Source organism: Equus przewalskii, chromosome 30 (genome assembly GCF_037783145.1).
Source record: "Equus przewalskii isolate Varuska chromosome 30, EquPr2, whole genome shotgun sequence".
Taxonomy (NCBI): Eukaryota; Metazoa; Chordata; class Mammalia; order Perissodactyla; family Equidae; genus Equus; species Equus przewalskii.
In genome coordinates, this window is record NC_091860.1 from 17,334,711 (window position 1) to 17,361,578 (window position 26,868).

Below are 26,868 nucleotides of genomic sequence, written 5' to 3' on the forward strand. Positions count from 1 at the left end.
AGTCTGTATGTTGCCAGGCACAGTTTCTTCCCTTTGGTAAAGTCCATAATCCATAGAATTCAACATACAAAGGTGTGTGAAAAAAACATAGCCTAGGTCAAAGGCAAACCCAGCATGGCTGCATTTTTTCCCTCCTGTGGTCTTGAGCAGGGTTTTCCACCTCCATAAGATATAAATATACAGACAGGGTTTACTATTAACCACTGCCATATCTCAGCATGCAGCTGGACTTGACTTAACAAACTGGGAGGAGGCAACAGAAAGGAGGAAGTGAAATCTCAAATATCATCTGGTCATAGGCATGGAAACAGGAAAATAAACCCAAAGCCAGGTGCTGGGAGGAGTCCAGTCTGGGAGATAAGGTAAAATATAAAATGTAATAGTCCCAACAAGTTGTCCATCAGAGAATCCTGTATGAAGTGGGTGGAGTATTCCCGCCAGTGGGCAGATGGGGCATCAAGAAGCAGATGCCACTAAGCCCTTGAGCAAGACATTGATATAAGAAGTAAACTGCCCCAACTGCAAGAGTCAGCATGGTGCCATGGTTAAGAAGTCTAGCTCTGTGATGGGGTGGGCATAGAACTGAGCCTGGATTTTGTCATTTTCTAGCTTTGTTGCCTGGGAGAAAGTGAATCTTTCAGCTTCAGTTTCCTTAACTGTGAAATGGGGCTAATAAGAGTAACCGTGTCAATATTATTGTTGGGATATTTGAGATTCTGAAATTGAACTGTGTGTCACGTAGAAAGTTCTTAATTTGTGCTGGCCATAATCATAATGATGCTGATGGTGAGTGCCCTCATAGGCAGGTTCGACGAGCACCGGAAGAGGAGGTGGCATGGAATACTAGGAGGGGCAGTGGGTTTAGGAGCCAGGACTTCCTGTCTGTAATCCTGGGCCTCACGGTCATCAGGAAAAGAAGAACCTACTTATGAGCCTTTCTCCTAGCACAGCACCTAGCATTTAGTGTACCTAGGACTCAATTACTCTAATAATAATCATGAGAAAACAGGAGTGATTCATTTGGGTCTGGAAGCCAGGGAAGGTTTCTCACTGGAGATGACATTTAAGTGGCAGAATTTCACTAATGGAAATGTGGTAATGAGGCAGGAGAGGAGTCTTTGGGGAAAGAATAGGGGAAATTGTGCACAGAGGTATGAACATGCATGGACATTTGGGAATAAGAAAGGGGAGTGTTGTGCCTGGACTGTAGCTATATGTTGGGGAGCATGTGGAGACCAAGGGTCCACAGAGACATCCAAGTTGGACAAACTAACCCTTTTATGCTCTAGTGAAGAATTTTAAATTATCTTATAGATAGTACGAGGTTGGCGAAAGTTTTCTGTAAATCAGAGGATTAATAGACTCAAAACTATTTTACAAGCATAACAAGCAGCCATGTGAGGACTGAGTTGGCAGAGAAAGAGAAGCTGTGGCAAAACCTTGGGCCATGGCCTTGGGAGTGGAGAGAAAGAGACATACTGAAGAACTCTTATGGTCATATAGTCACCAATGTTTAGAGGCTAATTACATGGTGGAGAGCGAGTTCGGGGATAGAGATGGGGGAGTAAAGACTCTTCACTTGAAGAGTGGGTGAATGATGAAGCCATTAAGTAAGTGAGTAAAGGGGCAGACTAGAATGTTTGATATGGAAACTTTTGAGTTTAAAAGTCTACACTATGTCCCTTATAGAGTTCAACATATGAGTTCAGTGGGCAGAAGGAGTTTGAACTGGATATATACAATGGAAAATTATTTCTATATATTTGGTGGTGTTCAAGCCACAGAAGTGGGGGTGGTCACTTATAGGAGTATTTTGTAAAGAGGAAAGGGCCAAGTAAACTCTGGGAAACATCACCATTGAAGGGGCAAATGAAGGAAGAGAGGTAAAGGAGACTGAGAAATGTACTCAGAGAGGCAGGTGGAGAACCAGAAGAGAGTGATAGTGTAAAAACCAAGAGTGAAGCCAATTTTAAAGAGTGGGTGGTCAAAGGTGTCAAATCCGCAGAGGTCAGCTAGGACGAGGATTGAAACGATGCCACTGGATTTGATCTTTGATGGCCTGTAAGGAGCAGGATTGCTGTGGGTAGTAGTAGAAGACTCCAGATCATAATGGGTTAGGAGGTGCAGGAGCTTAGCTTTTCCCCAGAATTATGGAAGTCAATGATTTAGGGGGATAAAAGGTCATAACCTATTGGTAAGGCAAGGTCAATGGGAAGCTGTTGCTATTTTATTTTATTTTATTTTATTTTATTTGAGGAAGATTAGCCCTGAGCTACATCTGCCGCCAATCCTCCTCTTTTTGCTGAGGAAGACTGGCCCTGAGCTGACATCCATGCCCATCTTCCTCTACTTTATATGTGGGACACCTGCCACAGCATGACTTGCCAAGTGGTGCCATGTCCGCACCTGGGATCTTAACTGGTGAACCCCAGGCCGCCGAAGTGGAAGGTGCGAACTTAACCCCTGAGCCACCGGGCCGGCCCATGTCATTTTTTTTTAATGATAGAAAATCTTAAGCATGTTGAAAGGACCAGGTGCTGGTATGAAAAGAGGAGCTGAATGTAAGAGATAAATGGAATAATTGGTGAAGTCATATTATCAGAGGAGAGACCTGAAGAACAGACAGACTGGTTCTATAAATTTCATATTTTCAGAATGAGAAATTGGAACACATGGCCGACCATAAGATATTTCTCTCAAATTAGCAAATTTATTTATATTGAAAATTGCATAAATCATGTACAAGCCAAGGCATTTTTGTTTGCACCATTTATAAATCACCTTTATAGAAAGATAAATGTGAAAGAGGACTGTTCAGCTAAATTGGGGTAGAGATCTACTGTGTGTGCTTGCCAGGTGCACACAGTTGTGGAGATGGGACGTCTGTGAGGTTTGGAACCAGGCAGGCAGTGCCCTGGCGAGGCAGGAAGCTTGGCTCCAAGTTCTAGTTAGTTGTCCAGGGGTTCGTGGAGGCGAGCATTGAGGGACCAACCATCTGTCCTTTATAGCTAGACGGACATTGGATGTGAAATGTACTCCAAAGTCTAATATCTTAGATAACATCTCTGCAGTTTAAGCTCATACAAAGCCATTCATTCATTCTGGAGACATTCAAGTCCATTTCTTGGTTCTATTGCTTAGACAGTCATTAACAAAGAGAAAAATATTCAGCTGCCAATGATGCTGCCAGATAACGTTTGTGTTCATGAGATTTTTTCATAGAGCTCAAGTGTACTATTCAATACTAGGGTCAGTTATGCTTGGATGGGACCAGCCATCATGTTTTTTAGAATTCCTATAACAATTTGGATTGTCAGAGGTGGAAATATTAGTTTTAACAGTCATTATGGTTAATAGCCATAAACACATAGATACGTAGAATGTTAAGTTTCAAAGAGGAGAGATTTAAGATAATTTACTGTCATTTCCTTATTTTAAAAATAAGAAAATTGAGGTTCAGATGGGTCGGGATCCAGAGCAGGTAGAAATTAATAGCAGGTCCAGTGTTAAAATGCAAGCAAGCCTGAAGTAAGAACAAGTATTTTGGTAAAATATAAAGATTACAGTCTACATGCAGGGAAATGAATCACAGCATAAAGGGGAACTGAAAAAACAGGAGGAGAAAATAAAACCAGGGTTACTTTGGGACCATTTTGAATTCTCTTTCAGATGAACCCAGTCTTTATTTATCAGTATAAGGAAAAGTGTTCGGATTTCAAATACAAAGTGGCAAGTGTCTTTGCTTTGAAGTCAGGTGGTCTGGGTTCCCTTCATCCATTCAATCTGTGGTGTCAACCATGTGCCAGCCACTGCTGGGCACCATCTCTCACTCTCTTCATGGCCTGGCGAGCTTAGTTTTCTCGTTTATAGAATCGAGTGCCTGGGGAACCCAACCAGGAGGAGGGAAACCAGGGAAAAGGATCCTGTTAGGAGCTGTGTTTGTGAGTAGGAAGAGGAGAACAAGGTGGGAGTTGAAGAAACAGACACTAAGGGTCAGGCCATGTCAGCGGTGGGTTCATTCCGGAAGTCACAAGAGACTCCTACAGCACTGAGCTTCCCTTCACTCTGGGCGCAAGTCCATGGCATTGGGCAGGAGGTCGTCTCCGCACTCCACTTGCTACACAGAAGAGAGCTCTTCTTGTAGTAGGCCGAGTCCCCAGTGGGCCCACCTGGAGGCAGGGTAAACCCACCACTAACCCCGTGCTATCACTCTTGGCTTCATGGAACTAAAGGCAAAATTCAGCAAGTAGAAGAGACGAATGAAAATTTAAAAATGGAACAGTAATACACAGCCTCCACCCCCTTTCATATAAGCTACAGCAGTAGTCTGCATCCCCAGGCATCAGTCTGTTTGATGCATGAATTACCAGTAGATGCATGGCTGAATAAATGAATAAATGAAGTTTTGGAGTCTCTACTCCTGTAAAGATCCGTACTTCAGGGGAAAATTGCAGACGACACATTTGAGAATGTGTTGTGCTGAGTTCACTCCCTGGCACCATTCTTGATATATAATCTCACTATTTTGAGCCACATGAAAGCTTAGATAACATCGCAGAAGTGTGTTTTCTAGAATTTCATGCTGCTATAATGTAAGAAGAGAGAAGCTGAATTTTTTGACTTCTATTGAAGGGGCGATGGCGTCATGGTGAGCTAATCAGAGAACTCAACCTGTGCTCAGATTTCAACTAATTTGGTAATATGTTTGCACTTTCTGCTGAGTCCCTGTTGAGTGGCTAGTGTAATTAACCTCAGGCTCCCCTGAATGACACATTGTGAGGATTTCTTGCTAAGGCAGCAGTGGGACCCACCGGCTGGGCATGACTGTGTATGGTCATCATGAAAATGGCTCCATTATGTCTTCTTTCACGAAGGCTGAGTGTTAAAGTGACCTCCGGCTGACAGTTTAATTGCTTAATTAGAATCTCTCTTCTAAACCTAAAATTCATGTAGCTCTGTGAGCTCTTATTGATCTCTGAGAAATACTGGTTGTAGCTCCGTGTGAGAATGGGAAGAGAGAAGTCAGTTCAGCAGCATCACCGGCCCCTGGAGACTCTTGACCTCTGATTTCAGCATCCTCTTTGCTCAGCACGATGGAATGTCTGCCTCGTGAGAATCAATAAGAAAAAGATAAAAGCAGGAAGGCCACAGTCCAGATCCAGCCTCTCATTTGGAGAAAATCTACACTAGAACTAACAGAGTCCAGTACAAAAAAGGGGCGTGTGATGAGTAACTGTTTTCTTTCTGAAGCGTTTTGTGTTGATCTAGGAGAAAGAAAGCAAAGTGTCAGATTTAAACTGAAGCAAACCAGATTCCCCCACTCCCACCCCAGAGCGGCAGGGTCTGTTATTGCTCACGTTGACCACCAGGCACAGGATGGAACAGGGCAAATCCGGAAAGCAGTCTCCATATCTTGTTTTATTTTTTTAGGAGACTACCCATGATATGTTTCCTTTTAAAACATTGATCATTTCCAAAACAGAGCAAGTAGACACAGGAATAATAGAACTCAGTGCTACAAAGAGACAATGGAAACAAGTCTTTAAATATTTATCATTTTACAAATAAATCTATGATGGAAATCAATCTGTTTCTCCCTTCCTTCCTCCCTTTCTCTCTCCCTCTCTCCTTCGCTCCTCACCACAGAAAGTTTAGTTTCCATTTGATACTTGAGGACGATCTCCTTAAAATGTTTAATTTGTGGCTTGCTTTCAATAACCTATTTAGCCATTTTGCATTCCAGGGCCAAGTTAGCCACCACGAGTTGTGCCAATCCTTTATATCCCCAAAGCAAAAATCATTTGAAGCCACAGTTCTGCAATCTCTGCATACAGGCTTGTTTTGTTTTGCTTACATTTCAGCTCAGAATCTCCTTAAATGCTTGTTTATTTGTGAAAAAAAAAATGAGCTTCTTGCACTTCTTCTCATATCAATATTTCCAGTAATCTTGGAGTCACTGCTTGCAACAACTGCAAATTATTACAGTTTCTAGCCTCCTGTAACATTTGAAGACTGAGAGGAATAATGTAGAACAAAGGAATAGGAGTGACAATGTCCTGACATGACACGTGTGCCTGAGAATTTAACTTGGGATTTCATTTCAGAGGAGCGGAGCTGGAAAATATCACTGACTGAGGAAACTGATGCTTCCTCCCTCCCCACCCCCGAGAAAAACTGCTAAAATGAGTAATATTTTCATTTCCTTCCTCACTTACATTTATGACTTTAACAGCTTGGATAATTTCCTGAGGGATTCCCCTCCTTATCACTTAATATTTCCTCTATCTTGGAGCAGTACGCATTCCAAAATGGGAATTCCATTAGCGACTATACGACCATACACAACACGTGAAAATATTTCTCATCCTCAAAATTGACTGTGCACCCTGATGTAAAGGATGTCTTCTGTACCCTAAATCTCTTACCCATCCCCACATTTTTCACCCTGAGAAGCTTTAAGGCAATCCCAAGCAGTAGACAGGAGTTGGGGGAAGGGGTTAAAAATGAAGTAGAAAGTAGAGACCAGGTTGAGAGCTAAATTAGGCCAAGGGCAAGATGAGGAAAGAGGCCACGCCCGACCAGACAGTTAGGTTGTGGTTAAACCAGAAAGGGACAAGGAGTGGATTTATATCTGAATCCAAGAATAGAATCGAGTTCAGAAATCAGGGATGTAAATTTTAGGTTTATTTGTTGGTCCTGGACAGTGTGCCCTTTGTTACACAGTCTTCGAGGTTAGCCATGCTGGGAATCCCATGCATGTTCTGTGGGCTGGAATGCACGACAGGTGCCGCCCCCTCTGAAATCCACAGGGGCCCAAAATAAGACTTTCTAAAATGCCAGTAAGGTCTGGATAAGTGAGAGGAGACTTCCACTCTGTTTCCAGAGCTTCCATGGGAATCTTTCTAGGAGTCCAAGGACATCTCCCTTAGCTTCATAGAATCATGGTCTCTGACCATTCTGTTCTCAACGAAGAAAACTTGATTTTGTCTTTTTGCTTGGTGTGATGATAAATGATCAGATGTTAGACAGATGGAATTTATATGTCAGCATGTGACAGTGGGCAAGTTACTGATATTTTCTGATACTCAATTTTGCCAACTGCAAAATCGAATTGTAAGAAGGATTGACTTTTTAAAAATGTCATATTTAGAGCATTTTTCAGTGTCTGGCGTAGAGGAGTGTTAGCTGCTATTCCTCATTTTTCTGTTACTACCACTACTCCTTCTGTTATACTAATGCTATCTTAAAGGTCTTGTTATCTTTTTAGAAATTGTGAACCTTAGGTACACAGAACTGGGATCCATGATCCTCAGTTCGTTGCTAACTGTCATCATTAGTTCATGAACAGACTCATTTTATTTTATCTTAAAATATTTTTTAAAATCTTAAAATACATATTATAAATTTTTCACACATTCTTCAATATGTCATCTCAGTGAATTTTATCACTTCATACGTGTGCTATTTTGATATCTTTTGGAAGATTCACAAAACAGTTAAGAGGGAAAAAAGGAATAGTGCAGAAAATGAAAATAAAAGCATATTCATGTACACCCATCATTTGTTTGCATGGAAAGCTCAACTCTGAAAGCTTCTGTGCAACACCGTCGTACTTTGGAGATTGTAAAACATGCTGTGTGTTTTGCTTTTGAATTAAAATAGTTTCTTCTTACTCTAGTTTGTAATAATTTTAACCCACACGTTTAGTTGGTTTATTTTCTCCCTGAGCAAATGAAATTTAGTAAAACGAGAAGATGGGAGATGCAGTAGAAATATTTTCCTACCTCCTACTCTCCAACAATCTGAGGGAATGTATTCCAGTTTCTGGCAATGAAAATGCAAACGTTACTGAGGAAGCTGATGTGCGTTTCCCCCTCAATCATGTGCTTTGGGCTGTGAGTGATGACTATTTCAGTAATGATCAGGAGTCACTCCATCAGCCGGCGTTTAGATCGCGGGGGGGGGGCTGCGGCTGAAGTGCTGTGCATCCGAATCAGGCACTTGTTCTCCACTTCGTAAGCAAAGCATCAGCGATTGCCTGTCTTTATTTAGTGCAATTTAAAAAAATATTGGGATACTCAGCTTTCCTTTTGTAGCGGATTTTTGCATTTTAGAAAGAGCACACTGCACAGTGGCAGTTATTTGGAGACTGAATTAAAGGGGACATAAATTTAGGCAGAGAAGAGTTCAGGCTGCTGTGGTGACCCAGGAGAGATGTGATAAGGTCCCACACTAAGACCAAGAGGAGGCCCTGAGGGCGGGGGAGGTGATGAGAAGGGATCCAAGAGATACATCAGACAGCGAATTGACCTTGACCCAACATAAGGATCCGTTGGGTTGGGGGGGGGGGGCCGGTAAGGGAGAGATCGAAAAAGGGTTGGTAATTGGGTACATGCTTCTGGCATTTACTGGGCAAGAAATGAAGGTGAAGGAGGAATTAGGGGAGCGGGAGCTGACTTCAGTTTGAGACATTGACTTTCAAGGTTTATGGGCCCATACAAGCAGCGATGTCTGGAATGCTGTTGGATATGTGATCCTAGAGCTTGAAGAGAGGTCTGGAACACAGTTGTAGATACTGGCCAGCTAACAAACGTCTTGGAGATCTTAAAACAGAAGCCATAGCCATTTAACTCGATACATTCCTGTCAGACAGCAAAAGACTAGATTAAGTGGCATTAATATCCCTCTGGCTTAGACGCTGCAGTACTGTTATATGAATAGTGTATTTTCCTGTCTCTCTATGTGATTATTTACATGTCTGACTGGCTAAAAATTCAATCGTTTAAAATATATATGTTATTTAAAAGTTGCACATGCTCCTCACATTAAATTTCTAAAATACGGAAAAGAAGAAATAAGAAATTAATGCCAACCATAATATTGCAACACAAACTATTAAAATTTTGGCTTATTTCCTAAACAAACAGCTACAAACACACACATGCACACTTGTATACACATAAACATGGATAGTTAAGATGATACCATGCATTGTTTTGTATCCTGCCCTTTTCACTTAGCATTATTTAATACATTTCTTCTTAAAAATAGTTTCTTTGGCTGTATAATCAATTATATGAACATACTAGAATTCGCTTAACCACTAGCTGACTAGTGACCTCTTAGATTACATTTGAATTTCTTTTCTTATTATAATAATGCTTGAAGAGCATATTTATATGTGAATCTTAGTCTACATTTCTTATTATTTCCTTTACATAGATTCTCTTTTCTTTATTGAAAACTTTATTATGAAATATTTTAAGTACGTGGAAAAGCATGGACCACATAATGCATATAAAGTATCTAATGAACAAAAACATCTCACTATCCGGACTTGCCAAATCTTAATATTTTGCCATTTTTTTCCCCAAAAGAAATGAATTGCTAAAAAGACAGTGAAGTTCTTGCCTGCACTGATACCATTCCAGGCCCCAGCCAAGAGGAAACCACGTGTGACAACTTGGGTTTTTGATTCTCATGGCTATTTTTATGTTTTTTTCATTCTATATGTGCATTCATATGCAGTATATAATATTATTTTGCATGTTTTAAAACTTTATGTAAATAATACCACACAATCTATCTCTTCCATTTGCTGTTTTCACTCAACAATCAGGTTTTAACATTTTTCTGCATTGTAATGCTGTGGTCTAGTGGTTAAGATCTGGTGTTCTCACTGCCCGGCCCTGGTTCTTTTCCAGGTAAGGGAACCCCACCACCTGTCTATTGGTTGTCATATTGTGGTGGCTGTATGTTGCTAGGATGCTGAAAGCTGGCATATCAAATACCAGCAGAGTCACCCATGGTGGACAGGTTTCAGTGGAGCTTCCAGACTGAGACAGACTAGGAAGAAGGACCTGGTCACTCACTTCTGGAAAAATTGGCCGTGAAAACCCTATGAATAACAGGAGAGCATTGTCTGATACAGCACCAGAAGATGAAGGGAAGGTGCAAAAAGATCAGGCAGGGTTCTACTCTGCTGTACAGAGGGCACTAGGAGTCAGAGTGGACTGGATGACAGTAACAATAAAAAAGTTGTGGGGCCAGCCCAGTGGGGCAGCAAAGTTCGCATGTTCTGCTTCTTGCTGGCCCAGGGTTCGCCAATTCAGATCCCAGGTTTGGACATGGTGCCACTTGGCAAAAGCCATGCTGTGATAGGCATCCCACATATAAAGTAGAGGAAGATGGGCATGGATGTTAGCTCAGGGCCAGTCTTCCTCAGCAAAAAGAGGAGGATTGGCAGCAGTCAGCTCAGGGCTAATCTTCCTAAAAAAAAAACAAAAGTTGTGATGCATTCAGATCTAGTGCATTCTTTTTGCCACCATAAAATATCCCTTTTATGAATATACCAAGAGTCATGCACCCATTCTACTGTTAATGCAAGTTTCAGTTATTTCCATAATTTGCTATCACAAACCGTTTAGCAGTGAACATTCTTGTACGTATTTTGGAATCCAGTTGTGCAAGAGTTTCCCTAGGGTGGATCCCTGGAAGTGAAAGTACTAGCTTCTACATTTACTATATGTTTCCAAATTCCACTAAAAAAATGTACGTTTGAGAGTTTCTATAATGAAATAGGAGAAACTTGTCTTCATATCCATAATATGTAATATCCACAAGACTTTCAGTACATCGTCTTATTTGACTGATGAGGCAGGGAGGAGGAATTATCTACCCTCATGTTTAGGATGATGAAACTGATAACCAGAAGCTTCTGAAGTGCCCGGCAAAAACAAACAAATACACCGGATGGATCCGGGATCCGACTCTAGATGTCCTGACTCTAAGAACACAGTGCTTCCAGGTGTTCTGACCATAAGAGCCAGTGCATTCCAGGTGTTCCATATCTGAGATGAGTGTGCTCTCCCCCTGGCCTTAGTTGGTCAGATGGAAAACGTCAGATGGGCCCAACCCTGTATGTGGCCTGTCAGCCAAAGCTGAGCAACTGAAAGGAGAACTATGTGGTTTGAGCTGAGCGTGGATGTCAACATCCATTTCGGCTCCACTGATTGGGTATTTATGAAACTGTGTTGTGGAGCGGGTCAGATGTTGTAGGGAAGGTGTTTGGGGAGGAACACAGATCTTTTTAAAAAATCGCTACCCTTCCTGAACTGGACTGGATACCTTGTCATCCCCAACGCAACCTGGTACATTAATAGATCTTATGAATTCTTGAACAACTTGTTATAGTCTTACTGTCCAAAAAGGAAGGAAGCAGTAAAGAAAGAGAACAATGGAATTCCCCATTGGGAATTCCCTCTTCCCTTTGGGGATGCCCTGGAGGGTAACTAGCATTCACTGAGTGCTTACCACAGGCCAGGCACCACATATCTCCCCAGTGACTCCTCACTCCAACCCCAGGAGAGCCAGCTATTAAGAGGAAAGTGAAAGTGTCACACTGTCTCCGTTTCCTCTCTTTGCACATGCAGCTTGGCCCCCTCAGTTAGTGCCTGCCTCCATCATTACACCCAAACTACCCCTAGGACCTCCAGTGACTTCCAAGTCACCAAGTTCCACGAATAATTTTTGGTCTCTTCAGTAGAGTTTGACACAGTTGATCACTCCAGACGAGCAAAAGGAGACTCAGAGGTCTAGGAAACCTATCACCCCCCATAATATTTTCAGGAATTCTTGTGTGGCGAAGCGAGGAGACAGGAAAGTGATCACCCTGATGTCCATTTCTTGCCACTGGTAAAATTTCAAGCCTTCTGTTTCTTGCTTCTTAAGGCTGCTCCCTTTCTCTCTACCCCTTGTTAAGAGAAAGTTAGAATTTAGACTTCTTTTCTTTATTTCTCCAAAATGCTACACACTTGAGACTCTTTTGTGTAGTAGACTGACTAAATGTTCCAGGCGCTTGCAGGCGATTACTGCAAAGAGCAGCATAGCAGTCGAGTTAAAATGTGATATTAGACATCCTTGTCCTTAAAAATACATTGTTCATTCCTTCCTCAATCCCTCATTTCATACCCCCTGTATTAGTTCTCTATTGCTGCATCACAAATTACCCCAGAACTCAATGGCTTAAAACAATAGCCGTCATAGCTTCTGTGGGTCAGGAATCCAGATGCGGCTTGCCTGGGTCTTTCCTAGCTCACTTACATGGCTGTTGGCAGGATTCAGTTCCTTGCCGACTGTTAGCTAGAGGCCTCCTTGAGCTCCTTGCCGTGTGGCCTCTTGATGGAGTATCTCAACAACACAGCATATTGCCTCATCAGGGCAAGCAATATAGAGGGCAATAGAGAGTGCCTGCAAGGTGGAAGAGTCCATCTTTCCTAAGCTAATCATGGAAGTGACAGCCCATCTCTTTAGCCGTATTCTATCTATTAGAAGCCAGTCATTAGGACCATCCCACACTCCAGGGGAGATTACACAAGGGCATGAATCACTGGGAGCCAGGTCAGCAGTTGCCTACCACCCCGCACCCCACAATCCCAGTGGGGTAATTTTCACGGATTATGCCTCCCATTAAGGCTCCCGCCTCATCTATATTGCTGCACAAACTCCCACGCTTGGACCTCTTTTGGTTTTTGCCTCCATAGCTTTTTAGTTCCCTCCCTCCAAAGTTTTATTCATGTTTTAAACAGCGGTTTAGCCATCTCTCTGCCTCACTTCAATAGTAGAGGCAAATATGTGTTAAGTACTTACTAAGTGCCAGGAATTATCCTAAGAACTTTATATCTTGTAACTCTTTTAATTTTGAGGAACAATATGCACTGTATACTCGTGTCAGTCCCATTTTACTGATTAGGAAGGTGAAGGATAGAAACTTGTCCATGGTAACACAAAATAACCTTTCTCCTATCGCAGTCCTTCTCCGAGAGCCTATGAAGGTGTTTTGCTAAATAAAGACTGTTTTTCTCTCTAAAGAGAATTCTGCCATCAGCATTTAAATAATGCATACTGTTAAATAATACATATTTCTATCATCGGTAAGTGTGTGGGAAGGTAAAGCCTCCCTTGGCTTGGCTCTTTGATTTTCTCAAATTACCGGTCCTTCCCAGACTGAACGTACACCTCTATAAAAATCTAGAAAGGCATGCTAGTCTCTTACCTCAACGATTTTCCTCCCCATGTCACTTTATGCCGGAGCTGACGCTTGTTAACTTTGAAAAAGGGTTGACATTTACCAAATCTCCTTAAGATATTAAAGCATCAAGTATTAAGATTCATAAATGTTTAGCTTAGTTCTAACTTCTGGCTTGAACTTAGGGTATGGAGGGTCCCCTATAGCACCTTAAAATGTCATGTGTTCGGACTACCCTGGGCCTTGGAGATGGGTCTGATGTCCTATGCCCACCTTCTGCCTTCCATGTTATCTCCCCGTGCTGGCGAAAGGCTGGCACTACCCGTGAGAAGGCACCCGGGAGCTGTGTGTGTGACGTGGCCTCTGCCCTGTGACAAGACCCTCCTCCATTGCCCTTTGGGCCCAGAATGTGGAAAGCCTGCCCAGAAAGCAGCCCCACTTGACCTCTTTCTGGCTGTGAATAGCCTCTTGTACCGACTATCGTGCCTGCTACGAATTTGTGCATTCCAGTCCATGAGGGAGAGGCCAGCTTTTGCTTAACTCTGGGTTTTCCTCAGTCTTAGTCCTCTGTTCTTAAAGGCCATTTACTGTCATCTATGTTATTCATTTACTCATTTGTACATCAAACACTCATTGTCTGTTATGTGTGGGGTTCTACTCTTTTAAAAAGTCTCCAATTTTTATAGGATAAAGGTAAGTTTAGGTATTTTGAATGAATGTGTTGGTATCTGGAAATTGGACAAAACTCTGGATGCTGTGTAAAGAGACTGATTAAATTTCCTGTAGAAATTAGCTTACCACTAAACCAGGTGTGCCTCTGTTTTTAGAGCCCTGGTAGTTGAAACTCCTTGGGTTGGTGGCCACTTTTTCTTCTGTGGTTTCAACTTCAAAATTTCATTTTACTAGTATTGTCTAGAAATGAGTTAGTGGAAATTTATGGTTTTTCTTATTTTGTATACTTATCTGACTTTTACCACTTAAACAACAGATCGAATAATCAATTCCCAGGCCTAGAAAACTCTTGGAAGTAGACTTACATAAGAATTATATAAATTGTGTGAATCTGTTACATGTGTAGCCAATAGTAATATAATTTGCTGGTTCTATCTTGGAAACTAAATGGAAGTAAGAGAAAATGCATATCGATAATTTTTATGACTTTAGAATTTTAAATAAATGGGAACAAGTTTTCTCATACTTTCTTCCTTGAAGTTTTTTCTTACAATTTTATAAATTAAAACAAATTGATTTGATATTACAAGTGTTAAGAACACTCAAATAAAAGAATTGCTACTCTAAACTGTTGGGAAAAAACAACTGTCTCTGTGATAACCTGTCTTGTACTTTCATAAAATGACAATTAGGTACCTACAATATACCTTAACAACTAAAGAGAAGAAGCATGATACAATGCAGAATTTGAAGGGAGAAGAATTAAGTTCCTGACTCTGCTACTCACTAGCTATGCGATCTTGGATGAGTCACTAGCTTTCGTTGAATGTGACAGTACTTGAATAGCTAGCACACTTGTTAAGTCTCACTTTCTTCATTAAAAAAACTCACAAGGTGTTGAGGACTAGGTTAGGACATTTGTGTTGGTGCTTGTAAGATTACAACATGTTAATCAAATTTAGGGTGCCATTGATATATAATTTTGATTCAGGAATGTTTGGAAACCTTCTACCTTGACTCTATTCCTTGTAATTCCCCAGCCATATGAATTTCAGCCGTGGTCCTGTAATTCGAGGGTCTCTAGGAGAGGGGGGTGGCTGGGAAATGTACACTTCCTGGAAGGTGTGCCCGTTCAAAGCGTACCAAGGGAAATGGCTCATTGATCTGACTTTCCAAACTTTCTAACCTAACTTTCCACTACTTATTTTGCCTTAAGAGGATTGCAACCATTCAGAGAAAAGCAAACAACTTAGAAAGGGAAGGAACTATATCTACTTAGTCACTAGACCTCTGAATTTGGGGAGAAGTAAAAGAAACTAGAAGAGTCTTACCTTTGCCAACTCACGGTCTTGCAAAAATGTGTGTGTGTTGGTGTTGCTTTTTTGGTGGAGGAGTCTATAAACTTCATCGAACCCCAGTGTTCCACTACAGTTTAGGAAATAGTGCTGTAAACAAACAAACAGATCACCTTGAGAGAAGCAAGTAGTCATGACCAAGAGTCAGTTGGTATATTTCCCAGAGCCTGTAATCCCAGACATTCTAGAAGGTATTCTTTAAAGCAAGACAGTGTTAATATAACATTACTGAAATCTTAGGATATTATAGCTATGACCTTAGGAAAGTATAAAATCAAGTATAGAAATAATGAAGGCTTGGATTAAACCACTGATGGTCATATTTGAGAGCAGGTTGAAGTGTAAACATGGTAAGAAGTTTTATGATGATGGTTTGTATGTTATTTTGGCTACTACTGTTTAAGGTGTTCAAAGTGTTCAAAGGAAGCAGCCATACTAGATTGGAAACTACGTTTTGAATTGGTTAAGAAAATGTAACTTCGTCTTTAATCAGTCTTTAAATGTTGGATAAAAATCAGTTTTAAAGTTTTATTTACTAGATATGTTGGTTTAAAATTTGAACATTAAATGAAACAAAGAAAAAGAAAAGAAGTGATGCTCAAGAACCACATTTATTTAAAATTCATTATTGTAAAAGCTGTAGCCCCCACTTGGAGAGTTAAAAATCCTATTGACCTTTGATTTGTGTGCTTGCATAAACTAAACTGAGAATACCCTCCCAATCATACTTATGTGCTAAAAAGAACACTGATTATAATCATCACTAGATATTTAAAGTCATTTGTGTGTATCTCCTTTGTATTAAATCTCTGAACTTTCTATTTTCCCCAAGACTTTCTTATGAAATACGTGACCATTTATTTTGAATGAAACAGCCATATTTTAACTTCACATTTTAATCCCACTCTGGTGGTTGGCGGTTGATGCATCTATCCTGCTTGATTGATATCTTGCATTAGACACAATGAGAGTTTCAATTCTAGACTCTAGAATCTAGCTGTCTGGGTTCAAAATGACCTGGTCTCTCTTAGAAATTGTGTGACTTGGCCACATAACCTAGGCTCTCTGTGTAGCAGTTGTCCTTTTCTTAAAAATGGAAGGAATTTCAGGAGGAGAAAATGGGATTGGCATATGTGAAGAGTTGAATCCGTTTCCTGGCATATAGCAAGCACTTAATGAATGGTTGCTGTTATTATCATCCAAGAGAAGGAATTCATTTCTTCCCAGTTTATACATAAGAACATTAAAAAATTCACACCCGACACACTGAATTCCAAGAAAATGAGCAAGGTTCAATTTCACAAACCAATACAGTGATTTGGGGTGCGTGTAACAGAACCTCTATTTCCTTGGCACTAACGGAGGGTCAGCTGAATCCCAGCATAGCACAGGGCAGACCCATTGCCCAATGTATTTTTTTAAATTAATAAGATAATTTTCTAAATTAGGCTCATATCACTCTATCATTTGAAAGAATTCTTCTCTTTCTCTTTTTTATTGATCATGACCCTATGAAGAGCAAAAAAGCTCCAGCAAATGTTGGGTTTCTGAAAATGAATGGTTGCTCATAATTATTTCTCGTCCATTTGCTCCTATATTCATTGTTGCATCAAACATTTCAGCACATGTTGTGGATATGGCCCATGATGTGACTGCTCTGGGGTCAGGGGAGGAAAGAAGGCTTTGAAAATGATGGCCTTGACAAAAATATCCAGAGAAACTCCTACTGAAATCCATGTAAGTTCCCTAGAAATGACCAAAGACTCAGACACTCCCATGGAACATGAAATAAAGCACTAGGTCCAGCAAACGTGTTGTCTTCCACCAGCTCACCAATGTGCAGATAGTTCATGGAACATGGGCCTTTTAGATGTAAATCACAAGTTCCGAGCCACTATTCTCCCTGTCGTCTTTCTTTATAGGTGTATGATGATGTAACCCACACGACTACCCGCCTTGCCAGTGTGTGTGGAAGACAGCAGCTCACTAACCCCATCACCTCTTCAGGAAACAGCCTGTTTGTGCGGTTTCGGTCTGGCCCTTCCAGACAGAGCAAAGGCTTCCGAGCTCGCTTCAGGCAAAGCAAGTACCTGTGGGTCTCCCCAAGGCACAGGCCACCTGATCTTAAGTGCCCCTCTTGGTACTACAATAAAATGAGACCAGCCCTCAGAAATTGGTCCCGGCGTTCTGCTTAACATGCAACAACTTGAATAGAACAAAGGAACTATGATCTTCAACTATTCCAGCTGTTGATCCTTTAAATTTACTACTGTCTAACTGTTAGATGATGCTAACTTCCTTTGGATCTATGCATCTCTCAAACAAGTTTTCAGAATAAGACTTAAAAGTATCTTTGCTATTAGAGACACTATGGAAGTGTTTATCTGAATTCATTCGTTCTACTTTACCCATCTCCTATTCATTCATAGGTGAATTATCTAGCATTTATCCAAGGTTTTACACTAGAAGGAGATATCCAGCTATCAATTACAAGACTTGCTTGTAATGCGGAGTCAGATTCTAACCCTCGAGGTAGTGGTTTCTCACTTCTGAATCCTGCCATTGTCCGCCTGAAGAATCAGTGCCGTTTTCCATTGTTTCTGTTCTGAAATCATCACATCTCAGTTCTTCCTCCTAGACCTTCCACCCAGTGCCTTTCATCCGGGACTCTTAGGATTAACCCTTCCTCCCACTGTTAGAGATGAAACTCAGAGCTGGAGGGGTTGTTGGTTGGCTTCAATATGCCTCTGATGTTTATTCAGATGATCCTCGTCCTTCCACATCACTTTAGTCTGTTTAGTCAGTCAGTCTGTTTTGGGGATTTACTTGTATTCTAGTGAGGAGCCTTGGCTAGGGATGGTTTCTGGATCTGGGTCTCCCAAAGATGCACTGTAGGCTTTGGAGTGAGACAGTCTGCAGAAATCAATCCCTCTCCATGCTTTCAAAGAAAGAAAAGTTTCTTAATGTATTTTTTTCACTTAATTATTCACTTATATTTTGCTTCATGCTAATAAAAAGTCCCCAGTAGGTCTTATCTGGACTGTTGTTAATAGCCTCCTCAATCTCTCCCACCTTTCCCTATCTTCCTCCAAAGTCAACTCACGGAAGCCCGCTCTGATCATGCCCTCGAGCGCTCCAATGTCTGTCCTGGCTCCACACTGCTTAGGGAATGGAGTCTGAGCTCCTCTAGATGTTACCCAAGGGCCCAGTACCTGCCTGATCTCTTTCCAGCATCACTTCTGACACCCCTCAAGCGCCCCATGCTTCAGCCGCATCTGTGTATATGCAGCCCTTACCCCTCTGTGTCCTTGCTCAGGCTGCCCTCTCCCTGGACTCCTCTTCCTCACCCCTAGTTCCTCCTTCAGCCACTGTCCCCTTCCTGAGAAGCCTCTTATACTCCAACTGGCAGCAGACTGTCCTTCTTCGGGGTTCCCGTAGAGCTTTTCACTTCTCTGATAATACACAGCCATCTTTGTGAAGTCTTGTTCAACTGAGTATTTATTTACCTAAAAAAAGAAGTCATCCATAAAGAGATTATCCCTATATCTATAATTCATGAGTGGGCAGTATAAGTGAATCAATGCCAGATTTGTGTTTGAATGTTTCAGGCAATTCACAGCCATTTAATCTGCTGTTCTATGCCACTCCTCACTTCCCGTGATTGAAGAATATTGTTATAAACGTACAGTGTGTTCCACTTTTTGAAGGTTTACACACAGCTTCCTTGGCAGAGAACTTCCTTGGCATGCATTTCAGAAATAAGGTGGGGCCAGCCCCGTCGCATAGTAGTTAAGTTTGCGTGCTCCAATTTGGCTGCCTGGGGTTCACCAGATCAGATCCTGGGTGCAGACCTATACACCACTCATCAAGCCATGCTGTGGCAGGCGTCCCACATACAGAATAGAGAGAGATGGGCATGGATGTTAGCTCAGGGCCAATCTTCCCCGGCAAAAAGAGGAGGATAGGTGGCAGATGTTAACTCAGAGCTAATCTTTCTCAAAAAACAAAGAAATAAGGAAAAGCAGTTATGTTTTCATTCATCAAATAATTGTTGCATACAGTCAGTAGAAATCAAAAGTGTATGACATCCGTATGTGTTTGTGTGTTCCTCAGCCTGTGGAGGCCACATCCTCACCGACTCATTTGATACTATATCCTCTCCATTGTTCCCTGCCAAGTATCCAAACAATCAGAACTGCAGCTGGATAATTCAAGCTCAGCCTCCATGTAAGTAACAAAAACAGAAAAGAGAAGGAATCCAGGATGGATGCTGTCTGTGGGAAAGTCCTTCTATGACTAATGTTCTTATCTTCTTGGTGGAAACAATTGATGGCCTTCCTCTTCTTTTTTTGGAAGTCCTAATGCCTGATGTGCACGAGAACAGGCGTTTCCTAATCTGATAGGAAGCAATTTTTACTGTTTATTCTTAATTTAAAATTCTTTTTGAGTTTCAAGGCCTAGCAAAGGAAAAAAAACCTATGACCTTGCTGTATGGACAGGCGTATGAGATAAGGAGTAAGCAAAAATAATTGATAAATAAATAGTTTTTGACAAGTGTGCCTTGAGTGTCATAGATGCTCAAGACTGTTACTAACTGAATAAATGAATAATAAGAACTATAGATTGGAAAATTAATAATTCACAGTTTGGGAATGCAGTGCCATGAGGGTATTGATCTTCAGTCAAAGTGGAAGCTAATTATAAAACTGATCTTTCTTACAATGCATGTATTTAAAAAATCCGAGCATAGGCCTGGAATAAACACTTAATAAGTGTTTACCTTATTTCTTTTGTGGAATCCTAGAATCTTGTTTTCTGAGTAGCAATCTAGTGGTAAGGATTACTGCCCACATTTTACAGATAGAGAAAATGAGGAGACCCCTCAGGACTCAAGCAAAATGATGACAAAGAGGATGGTCCTGGGGCCCTTATGAATCCTATGTCAGATGAGCCCTGCCCTTCCTTGAGGTTTTCAGGAAAAATTTATGATTTCAGACATAATGTGGGAAAGGCATTAGGTTCTCAACTCCACTCTATAATTAATGACTTGTGTAACAATAGGCAAGTCACTTAAACTAATGAGGCCCCATTAGCTAATCTAAAAAATGAAGAGTTTGGCTTAAATCTTCTCTAACACTTTCCCTAGGGATGTTAAGAGTTAACGAAAAGATATCTTTGTTGACATGCATATGATTTGGGGCCTGGTGATGTAATCCTTATTCAAAGAAAGTTGTCAGCCAGCCAGAAACTGAGCCTTGGATAAAGAAGCCCCCTGCCTTGAGCCCAGCAGGGTTGCACCTACAGATAATTTCTAATGATTTGTAAAGTACTGAGATGAAAGATCTCACTGGTCCAAGGACAGCCGGAGGAAAAGATCCCATGCTGAAGATTAGGGACACTGGCAGAAGAACAAAAGGAAAACGTACCCAGGCACTTGTGGATCTGCAAGTAATTCAAAGCTTTTCCTATAAATGACTCTGAAGCTCCAGGGCCCTGGCTCTGGTCTTAAAGTAAAACTCAGATTGCTACGATATGTGTGCCAGGGAGAGGAGAGTCTGATTTACAAGTACAGGTAAAGAATCAGAGTTTAGGGAACCAGTTCTATTGAGAAAAATGCTTCAGAGAGGAATGCAGCAATGGCTGATATAAAACCATGTAAAGACGATATATTCCAGCAAGACATTCCCCATAGTCCATGGAATGCACCTGCCCAAGGGGCCTCTGATTTACCACGACCAGACTTGCAGGTTCTACAGGCACTTTCAAAAACATCCATTCTGTTGCTCTTCAAAGGAAACCTTTTAGCAGAGCCATCGGTACTTTCCCTCTATAGTCACTCAGCCCCTGTACAAATCTTCCAGATTCCTTGCTTCCCCCGGAGACCCCGCATGTGACATTATCAGAGGTGAAATTTCCCTCCCGGTATTAGTTTTATTTGCAAGTACTTTATTAAATTGCCTTCTCTCTCTTTTTTTTTTTTCAGTCAATCATATTACTCTCTCCTTCAGACACTTTGGACTTGAAAGCAGCACACCATGTACAAAGGATTTTTTAGAAATTTTGGATGGCAGTTACGATGACGCGCCCCTCCGAGGTACTGTGGCGCTCACTTGTTTACATCTGTGGCCTTGGCTGTGTTTTATTTACGTACTTATGTATGTCTATGCTGCCATTCGAGGTTAGAATACTATTGATAAATATGAAGAACAGCATAAGCCAGGTAAAGATAATTAGAGGGTAAGAAAGCAGGACTGAATGTGGGGTTCAAGAAACTCGGCTTGTTCATATTCAAGGATACAAAGAGTTTATGTATTTTTTTTAAAAAAATATTTAAAAGTTGCAACTGCTTTAGACAGCAGTGAAATGTCGTCCATTCCAGCATTAGATAGCATTCTGTGAGAAATTTCTTCCTCGTGTCCGACCACAGTTCTTATATTCAAATTGAGCGTGTCTCTTCTGGTTTTGTCCTCAGTGGAAGCAAAAAAATATTAATAAGTGAATAAGTAATCTGCAGTTCTGTTTGTAAGACATCCCAGTAAAATGAGAGGGTCCTGCTGTCTAGCTTCTCAAATGGCCTCAAGCAAAATCGTCGCAGGTTATTTAAACTTTCCCCATGAGTTTACTCCGGTGTGAGCTTTGTCCTACAAGCTCATCCTGCCCAGAAGAGAAGCTCCATCAGGGAAGGGACTTCATTTTGCTCATTGCTTTATTCCCAGTGCCCAGAACAGGGCCTGAGACAATAGCGAGCCATCGATGAAAATGCCCACTCCATGCACACTTCTGATCGTGTTGCTTGTGACTTTGTCTATAAGAATTTGACTGAGGATGAGGTTACATTATTTAACCAACAAATGTAGCACTTACCTTGTGCTGAGTACTATTCTAAGAACTTTAAAAATAGTAACTCAGTTAATCCTCAGACCCTTATGATATAGGTTTCATGATTATCAGTATTCCCTTTTCTCAAGTGGAGAAACTGAGGCACAGAGAACTTAAGTAACTTGACTCAGGTCACGTGACTAATAAATGGCAGAGCTGGGAGTTGAATCCTGGTATTCTGATTCCAACAGCCACACTTTTCTCTGCTATAATATGTTGCTTTTAGTGTTGGTGCATTTGTCTGTGCAGGTCCCTACTGTGCTGGAGATTTTAGCATTCGAGACGTTTGGAGCTAGATCATCTGCTTTTTTGTTATCGCCCCCTAATGTTCTTTGTTGTATTTATAAATCATCATCTCTCCTAAGCCCGTATTTATAGTTTATTTTTAATTCTCAGGTATTGTCTCAAACACGGATCCTGATTTAAATGGTTCTCCTAATAGTGATTTCTTCTGTTTGCTTTGGTCTCTTGTGATTCTAGTAAAGACACATTTATGCCATGTCATCGTTCATTCTCCTTGCTGTTATGTTCATTATTTAGGCCGCTATTGTGGCACCTCCATGCCCCATCCCATCACTTCCTTCAGCAACGCCCTCACGCTGAGGTTCATCTCTGATTCTAGAATGAATTTTGATGGTTTCCATGCTACATACGCCGCATCATCATCGGGTAAGAAACGTTAGCAATTGGTGCTACTAGGTTAACGGAAATGTGGTGGAAATCCTCGGTTTGTTATTTGCAACTCTTTTACCTACAAATTTGGGAACTAGTTTCCTGACATCACCTCTGTGACTAACCTCACCTTCTTCCAAAGTAGGTTAACATTCTTGTAAGTTCTAACAGTAGTGAACTTTGTCCCACATTGTCTTTATCCATTCATCCATCAACGTACACTTAGGTTGTTTCCATGTCTTGGCTCTTGTGACTAATGCTGCTAATAGTGGACTCTGGAAGTGGAGAGAATTGGTTGGAATGATCTTAGATGACTTGCTTATCAGCATCTTGTTTCTCCCTTGTGACATGTTTGTTAAGGCAGCCCCTGAGTGACAGTGTCTGATGGCATCTCTTATGGACAGACACTCTCCCTGGCCTCTCAGTTTGGCTCAGGCAGGGTATGGGTGTTGTCACTGATGCAGGATGTATGGTGGCACATCGGAAGGAGGGGAAAAGGAGCCACCCAGTACTGGGTCTCAGCCAGGAAGGTGCTGTTTGTCAGCGGCTGGCTTCCTGGTTATTAGCAGTTAAAAGCCGTAGGACACCAAGATTTGTGTGTGTCTCTCAGTGTTCTCCTGAGAGAGAAGAGCTGGAATACCGCCTTCCATCCTAGGCCAGGGTTAAAAACATCATCCTGGTAAGAAATACAGAGTGCTCATAGCATTAAAACAAGTCTTTTGGGGCTGGCCCAGTGGCATAGTGGTTGGGTTCACACACTCTGTTTAGGTGGCAGTAGCCCGGGGTTCACCAGGTTGGATCCTGGGCGCGGACCTAGCACCGCTGATCAAGCACCACATGCTCTGGTGGCATCCACATAGAGGAGCTAGAATGACCTACGACCCAGATATACAGCTATGTACTGGGGCTTTGGGGACGGAAAAAAAAGAGGAAGATTGGCAACACATGTTAGCTCAGGGCCAATCTCCTCACCAAAAAAACCCTAAGTCTTTTATTACATAAAGTTATAGTTAAGGGAGAAAAGCCTTTTAGAAAAGAAACTACAGAGATTTCTTTTTGATCCATCATACCCTGTGGCTTTCAGTTTTCTGTTTTCAGAATCTTTTCTTTTTTTAAAGAGGACAGGGATTTTTTTTTTTTAATGTGAAATGGAAATAGGCTCTCCTTTGATTCTGCTAAGAGTTCCTCTCGTGTTCTTTCTCCTTTATCTTATGGTGTCTTGTATTTGATTTCTCTCTGGCACTCATTTTGTTTCTCTTTTCTTCCAGCTTGTGGTGGAAACTTCCACATGGCTGAAGGCACGGTCAACAGCCCTGGCTACCCGGAAGTTTATCCCTCTAATGTGGAATGTGTCTGGAACATTGTCAGTTCCCCTGGCAACCGGCTCCAGCTGTCTTTTATGTAAATCTTTTTTTATGGTGTATTGTTTCAGTGCGAATGAATCGGCAGGAAGGAAGCTCTGTTACTAATAGGATGGACAGTGAACAGCACATGTGTCCAAGCAACCATTAGAAAATATGGTGGGAACTTTAGGACGTGTGTTCCCAAATTTCCTCTGTTTTAGTCATAGTTTGGGTTATAAATAGCATGAAAATTCTCCCAAGAATGGTTCTCAAGTCCAGCCTAACATCACCAGAAGTACATGCCTGAGCTCTTGGTGCCTTAATTTGTCTAATGTTCATTTGCAGAGAATAGTAATTTTATCGTTTTTTGAATTAGGACCATTTAGATTCTTCCAGAGTCACTAACATTCTTTCTTCCAGCAGAAATCTCCATCTCAATAAAGTCTTCTTTACCCATATAGTTTTTCCCCACTCCAATCCACCTTTCCTTCTATTCTTATCAGAAGAAGGATTTTGGAAGTTTTTTGGAACTTAGCAATTGATTTGTAAAATCACTCTCATGTTCCTCATTGAACTGTAAGGCTTATTTTTTGAGGAAGATTAGCCCTGAGCTAACATCTGCCACCAGTGCTCCTCTTTTTCACTGAGGAAGACTGGCCCTGAGCTAACATCCGTGCCCATCTTCCTCTACTTTATATGTGGGACACCTGTCACAGCATGGCTTGATAAGCGATGAGTAGGTCTGCACCCGGGATCTGAACTGGCGAACCCTGGGCCGCAGAAGAGGAATGTGCAAACTTAACCACTGCACCACTGGCCCACCCTGAACTGTAAGACTTTTTGAAGAGGGACTATGGATATGGAAATAACAGTAGGATCCCTCCACATTCTCAGTGGTCTTAGATTAAATTCAACAACAATAATGTATTTTCTAGAAGTAGATAGTGAAAAGCACATGGTAAGTAAAATGAGACTTTTTAATCAATCTTTAGAGAGGTCCCTGTGACCTGCCACACTGGTAATAGATGCTTAACCAACTATGAGTGATAAAACTTTGGTATTTAAATTGCTTTTTTTTTTTTTTGGTGAGAAAGATTGGCCCTGAGCTAACATCTGTGCCAATCTTCCTCTATTTTTTGTATGTAGGATGCCACCACAGCCTTGCTTGATGACCAATGTGTATGTCCACACCTGGGATCTGAACCTGTGAACCCCAGGCCACCAAAGTGGAGCGTGGAAACTTAACCACTACACCACCAGGCTGGCCCCCTTAGATTGCCATTTTAAATGAAAAGTTATTTATTATACTATATTACATATTATTGGGCTATGGTTGGGATTTCCAATTCTGTTTTTGAAGAGAATACAATAAGTAACTTACAGTTGAGAGAAGATTGTTTTGAGGATACTGGCCTGTTTATTCAAAACAGTCTTGCTTTTCCTCCTAGACATGGCATTTTTTACATCAAGAATGCATTAAAAAAATGAGAAAACAGTCCTATTTGTGGACCACGTTCCAACATCTCAAGTTGCTTTCTTTCAGTCCATCAGTCAGAGGGGGCCTCTTCAGGGGACTAGGCGCATTGTATTAAAACAAAGACACCTCTGCCTGCTGAAGGGCAGTGCAGAGTTTAAGCTGCCACAGGGAAAAGAGGTTTTGTTTGCGTTTGTCTCTACTAAAAGCTCAACGTTCTGTATGGGAAGAAATCTATCTACCTATAATATTTACCTGATATATAGGCATTCCTTTACTGAGCAAATATTTATGGAGCCCCTCTATGCGCTGGCTCATAGTCAGCACATGTTACTCCCATGCTAGATACTTTATACATAATGATGAATGAAACATGATCCTGTCCTTATAAGAAAGTCCAAAGTCCTTCACATGGCTTACTAGGCCTCGTAATTGCCAAATAATAGGGCTTCTTTTTGCTCTTTTTCCTCTTGGTCTCCACCACATTCACATTTTGCCAATCTGATGCTCAGTGGTTGCCAGGAACGGGGCAGTCTCATCAATTAATGTCAAGAAGCTAGTGATTTAAAACCTAAAGAGATTCACTTCATTTATAGGGGATAATAATATACACGTAGGGCCACTGATGGGGTGAAAGATGTCAAATTTGGAATGTATAACGCAAGGCTGATGTATGCCAGATTTCAACCAATGTTAAACTCTCTCACTCTGCCATTTCTAAAGTATCTGGTGTGGCAGTTCAGAGTTAAATCCAAATGGACAACACTAGGTTCTCCTTCTAGAAGATGGGAGATAAACACAAAAAGCAAGTTTCATCCATTTTACTGTTTAACAGACACTAAAGCCTGGTTACTGTATAGACAAATCTTGATGACTCAGCTTTTTCCTTTCTCATCCATAAGAAGTTAATTTTAATTATCTTGAGTTACTTGCTTGAGGTTTATTTTTAAAATAAATTTTGTAGAATGCAAGATGTTCCTCTTTATGTAGATGAAAATGAGAAGGGCGTTCTGGCAAGGCCTGTGGGTTATTTCTGCTCTGGTCTAAACTATGTCCAGATGGGTGCTTGGAAACATTCCCCTGGCGTTTGTGAGAAGCGTATGAGAAGCATATGGAATACATCAAGTTCTAAAATGTGGGGTTTGGATTGTGGACATTGCAGTGAAATTGAGTAGGGAGAAAAACTGCAGAAATTACGTTTGAATCTGCAACAAAAAGGAGGGGGGTAGAAATAAAACCTAAAAAGGAGATTTTTGTCAAACAGCTATTTAAAGGCATTAACAGAAAGTATTTTAAAGGCATTAACAGAAAGTATATTTTATGCTTACAGAGCGCTTTTAGAAAATGATTGATCTTGTTTCAAAAATCAAAGTGAGATAATGAGAAACAGAGATTGCATTATTTTTGTTCCACATCATATTTTTACTAACCAATCTTAGCCAAAGT

At 41.1% G+C, this 26,868-nt stretch overlaps 1 protein-coding gene across 2 annotated transcripts in view; it reads left to right on the plus strand.

The window, feature by feature from the left end:
- The window catches only part of CUBN (cubilin), a 256,044-nt gene that overhangs the window by 120,325 nt on the left and 108,851 nt on the right, over positions 1-26,868 (plus strand). For both annotated transcript variants that reach the window (XM_070600806.1, XM_008510973.2), the window contains 5 exons: positions 16,977-17,136; positions 19,168-19,281; positions 21,038-21,148; positions 22,474-22,602; positions 23,874-24,006. In XM_070600806.1, the coding sequence (XP_070456907.1) occupies positions 16,977-17,136; positions 19,168-19,281; positions 21,038-21,148; positions 22,474-22,602; positions 23,874-24,006 (647 nt within the window). The remainder of the gene's footprint in view (positions 1-16,976; positions 17,137-19,167; positions 19,282-21,037; positions 21,149-22,473; positions 22,603-23,873; positions 24,007-26,868) is intronic.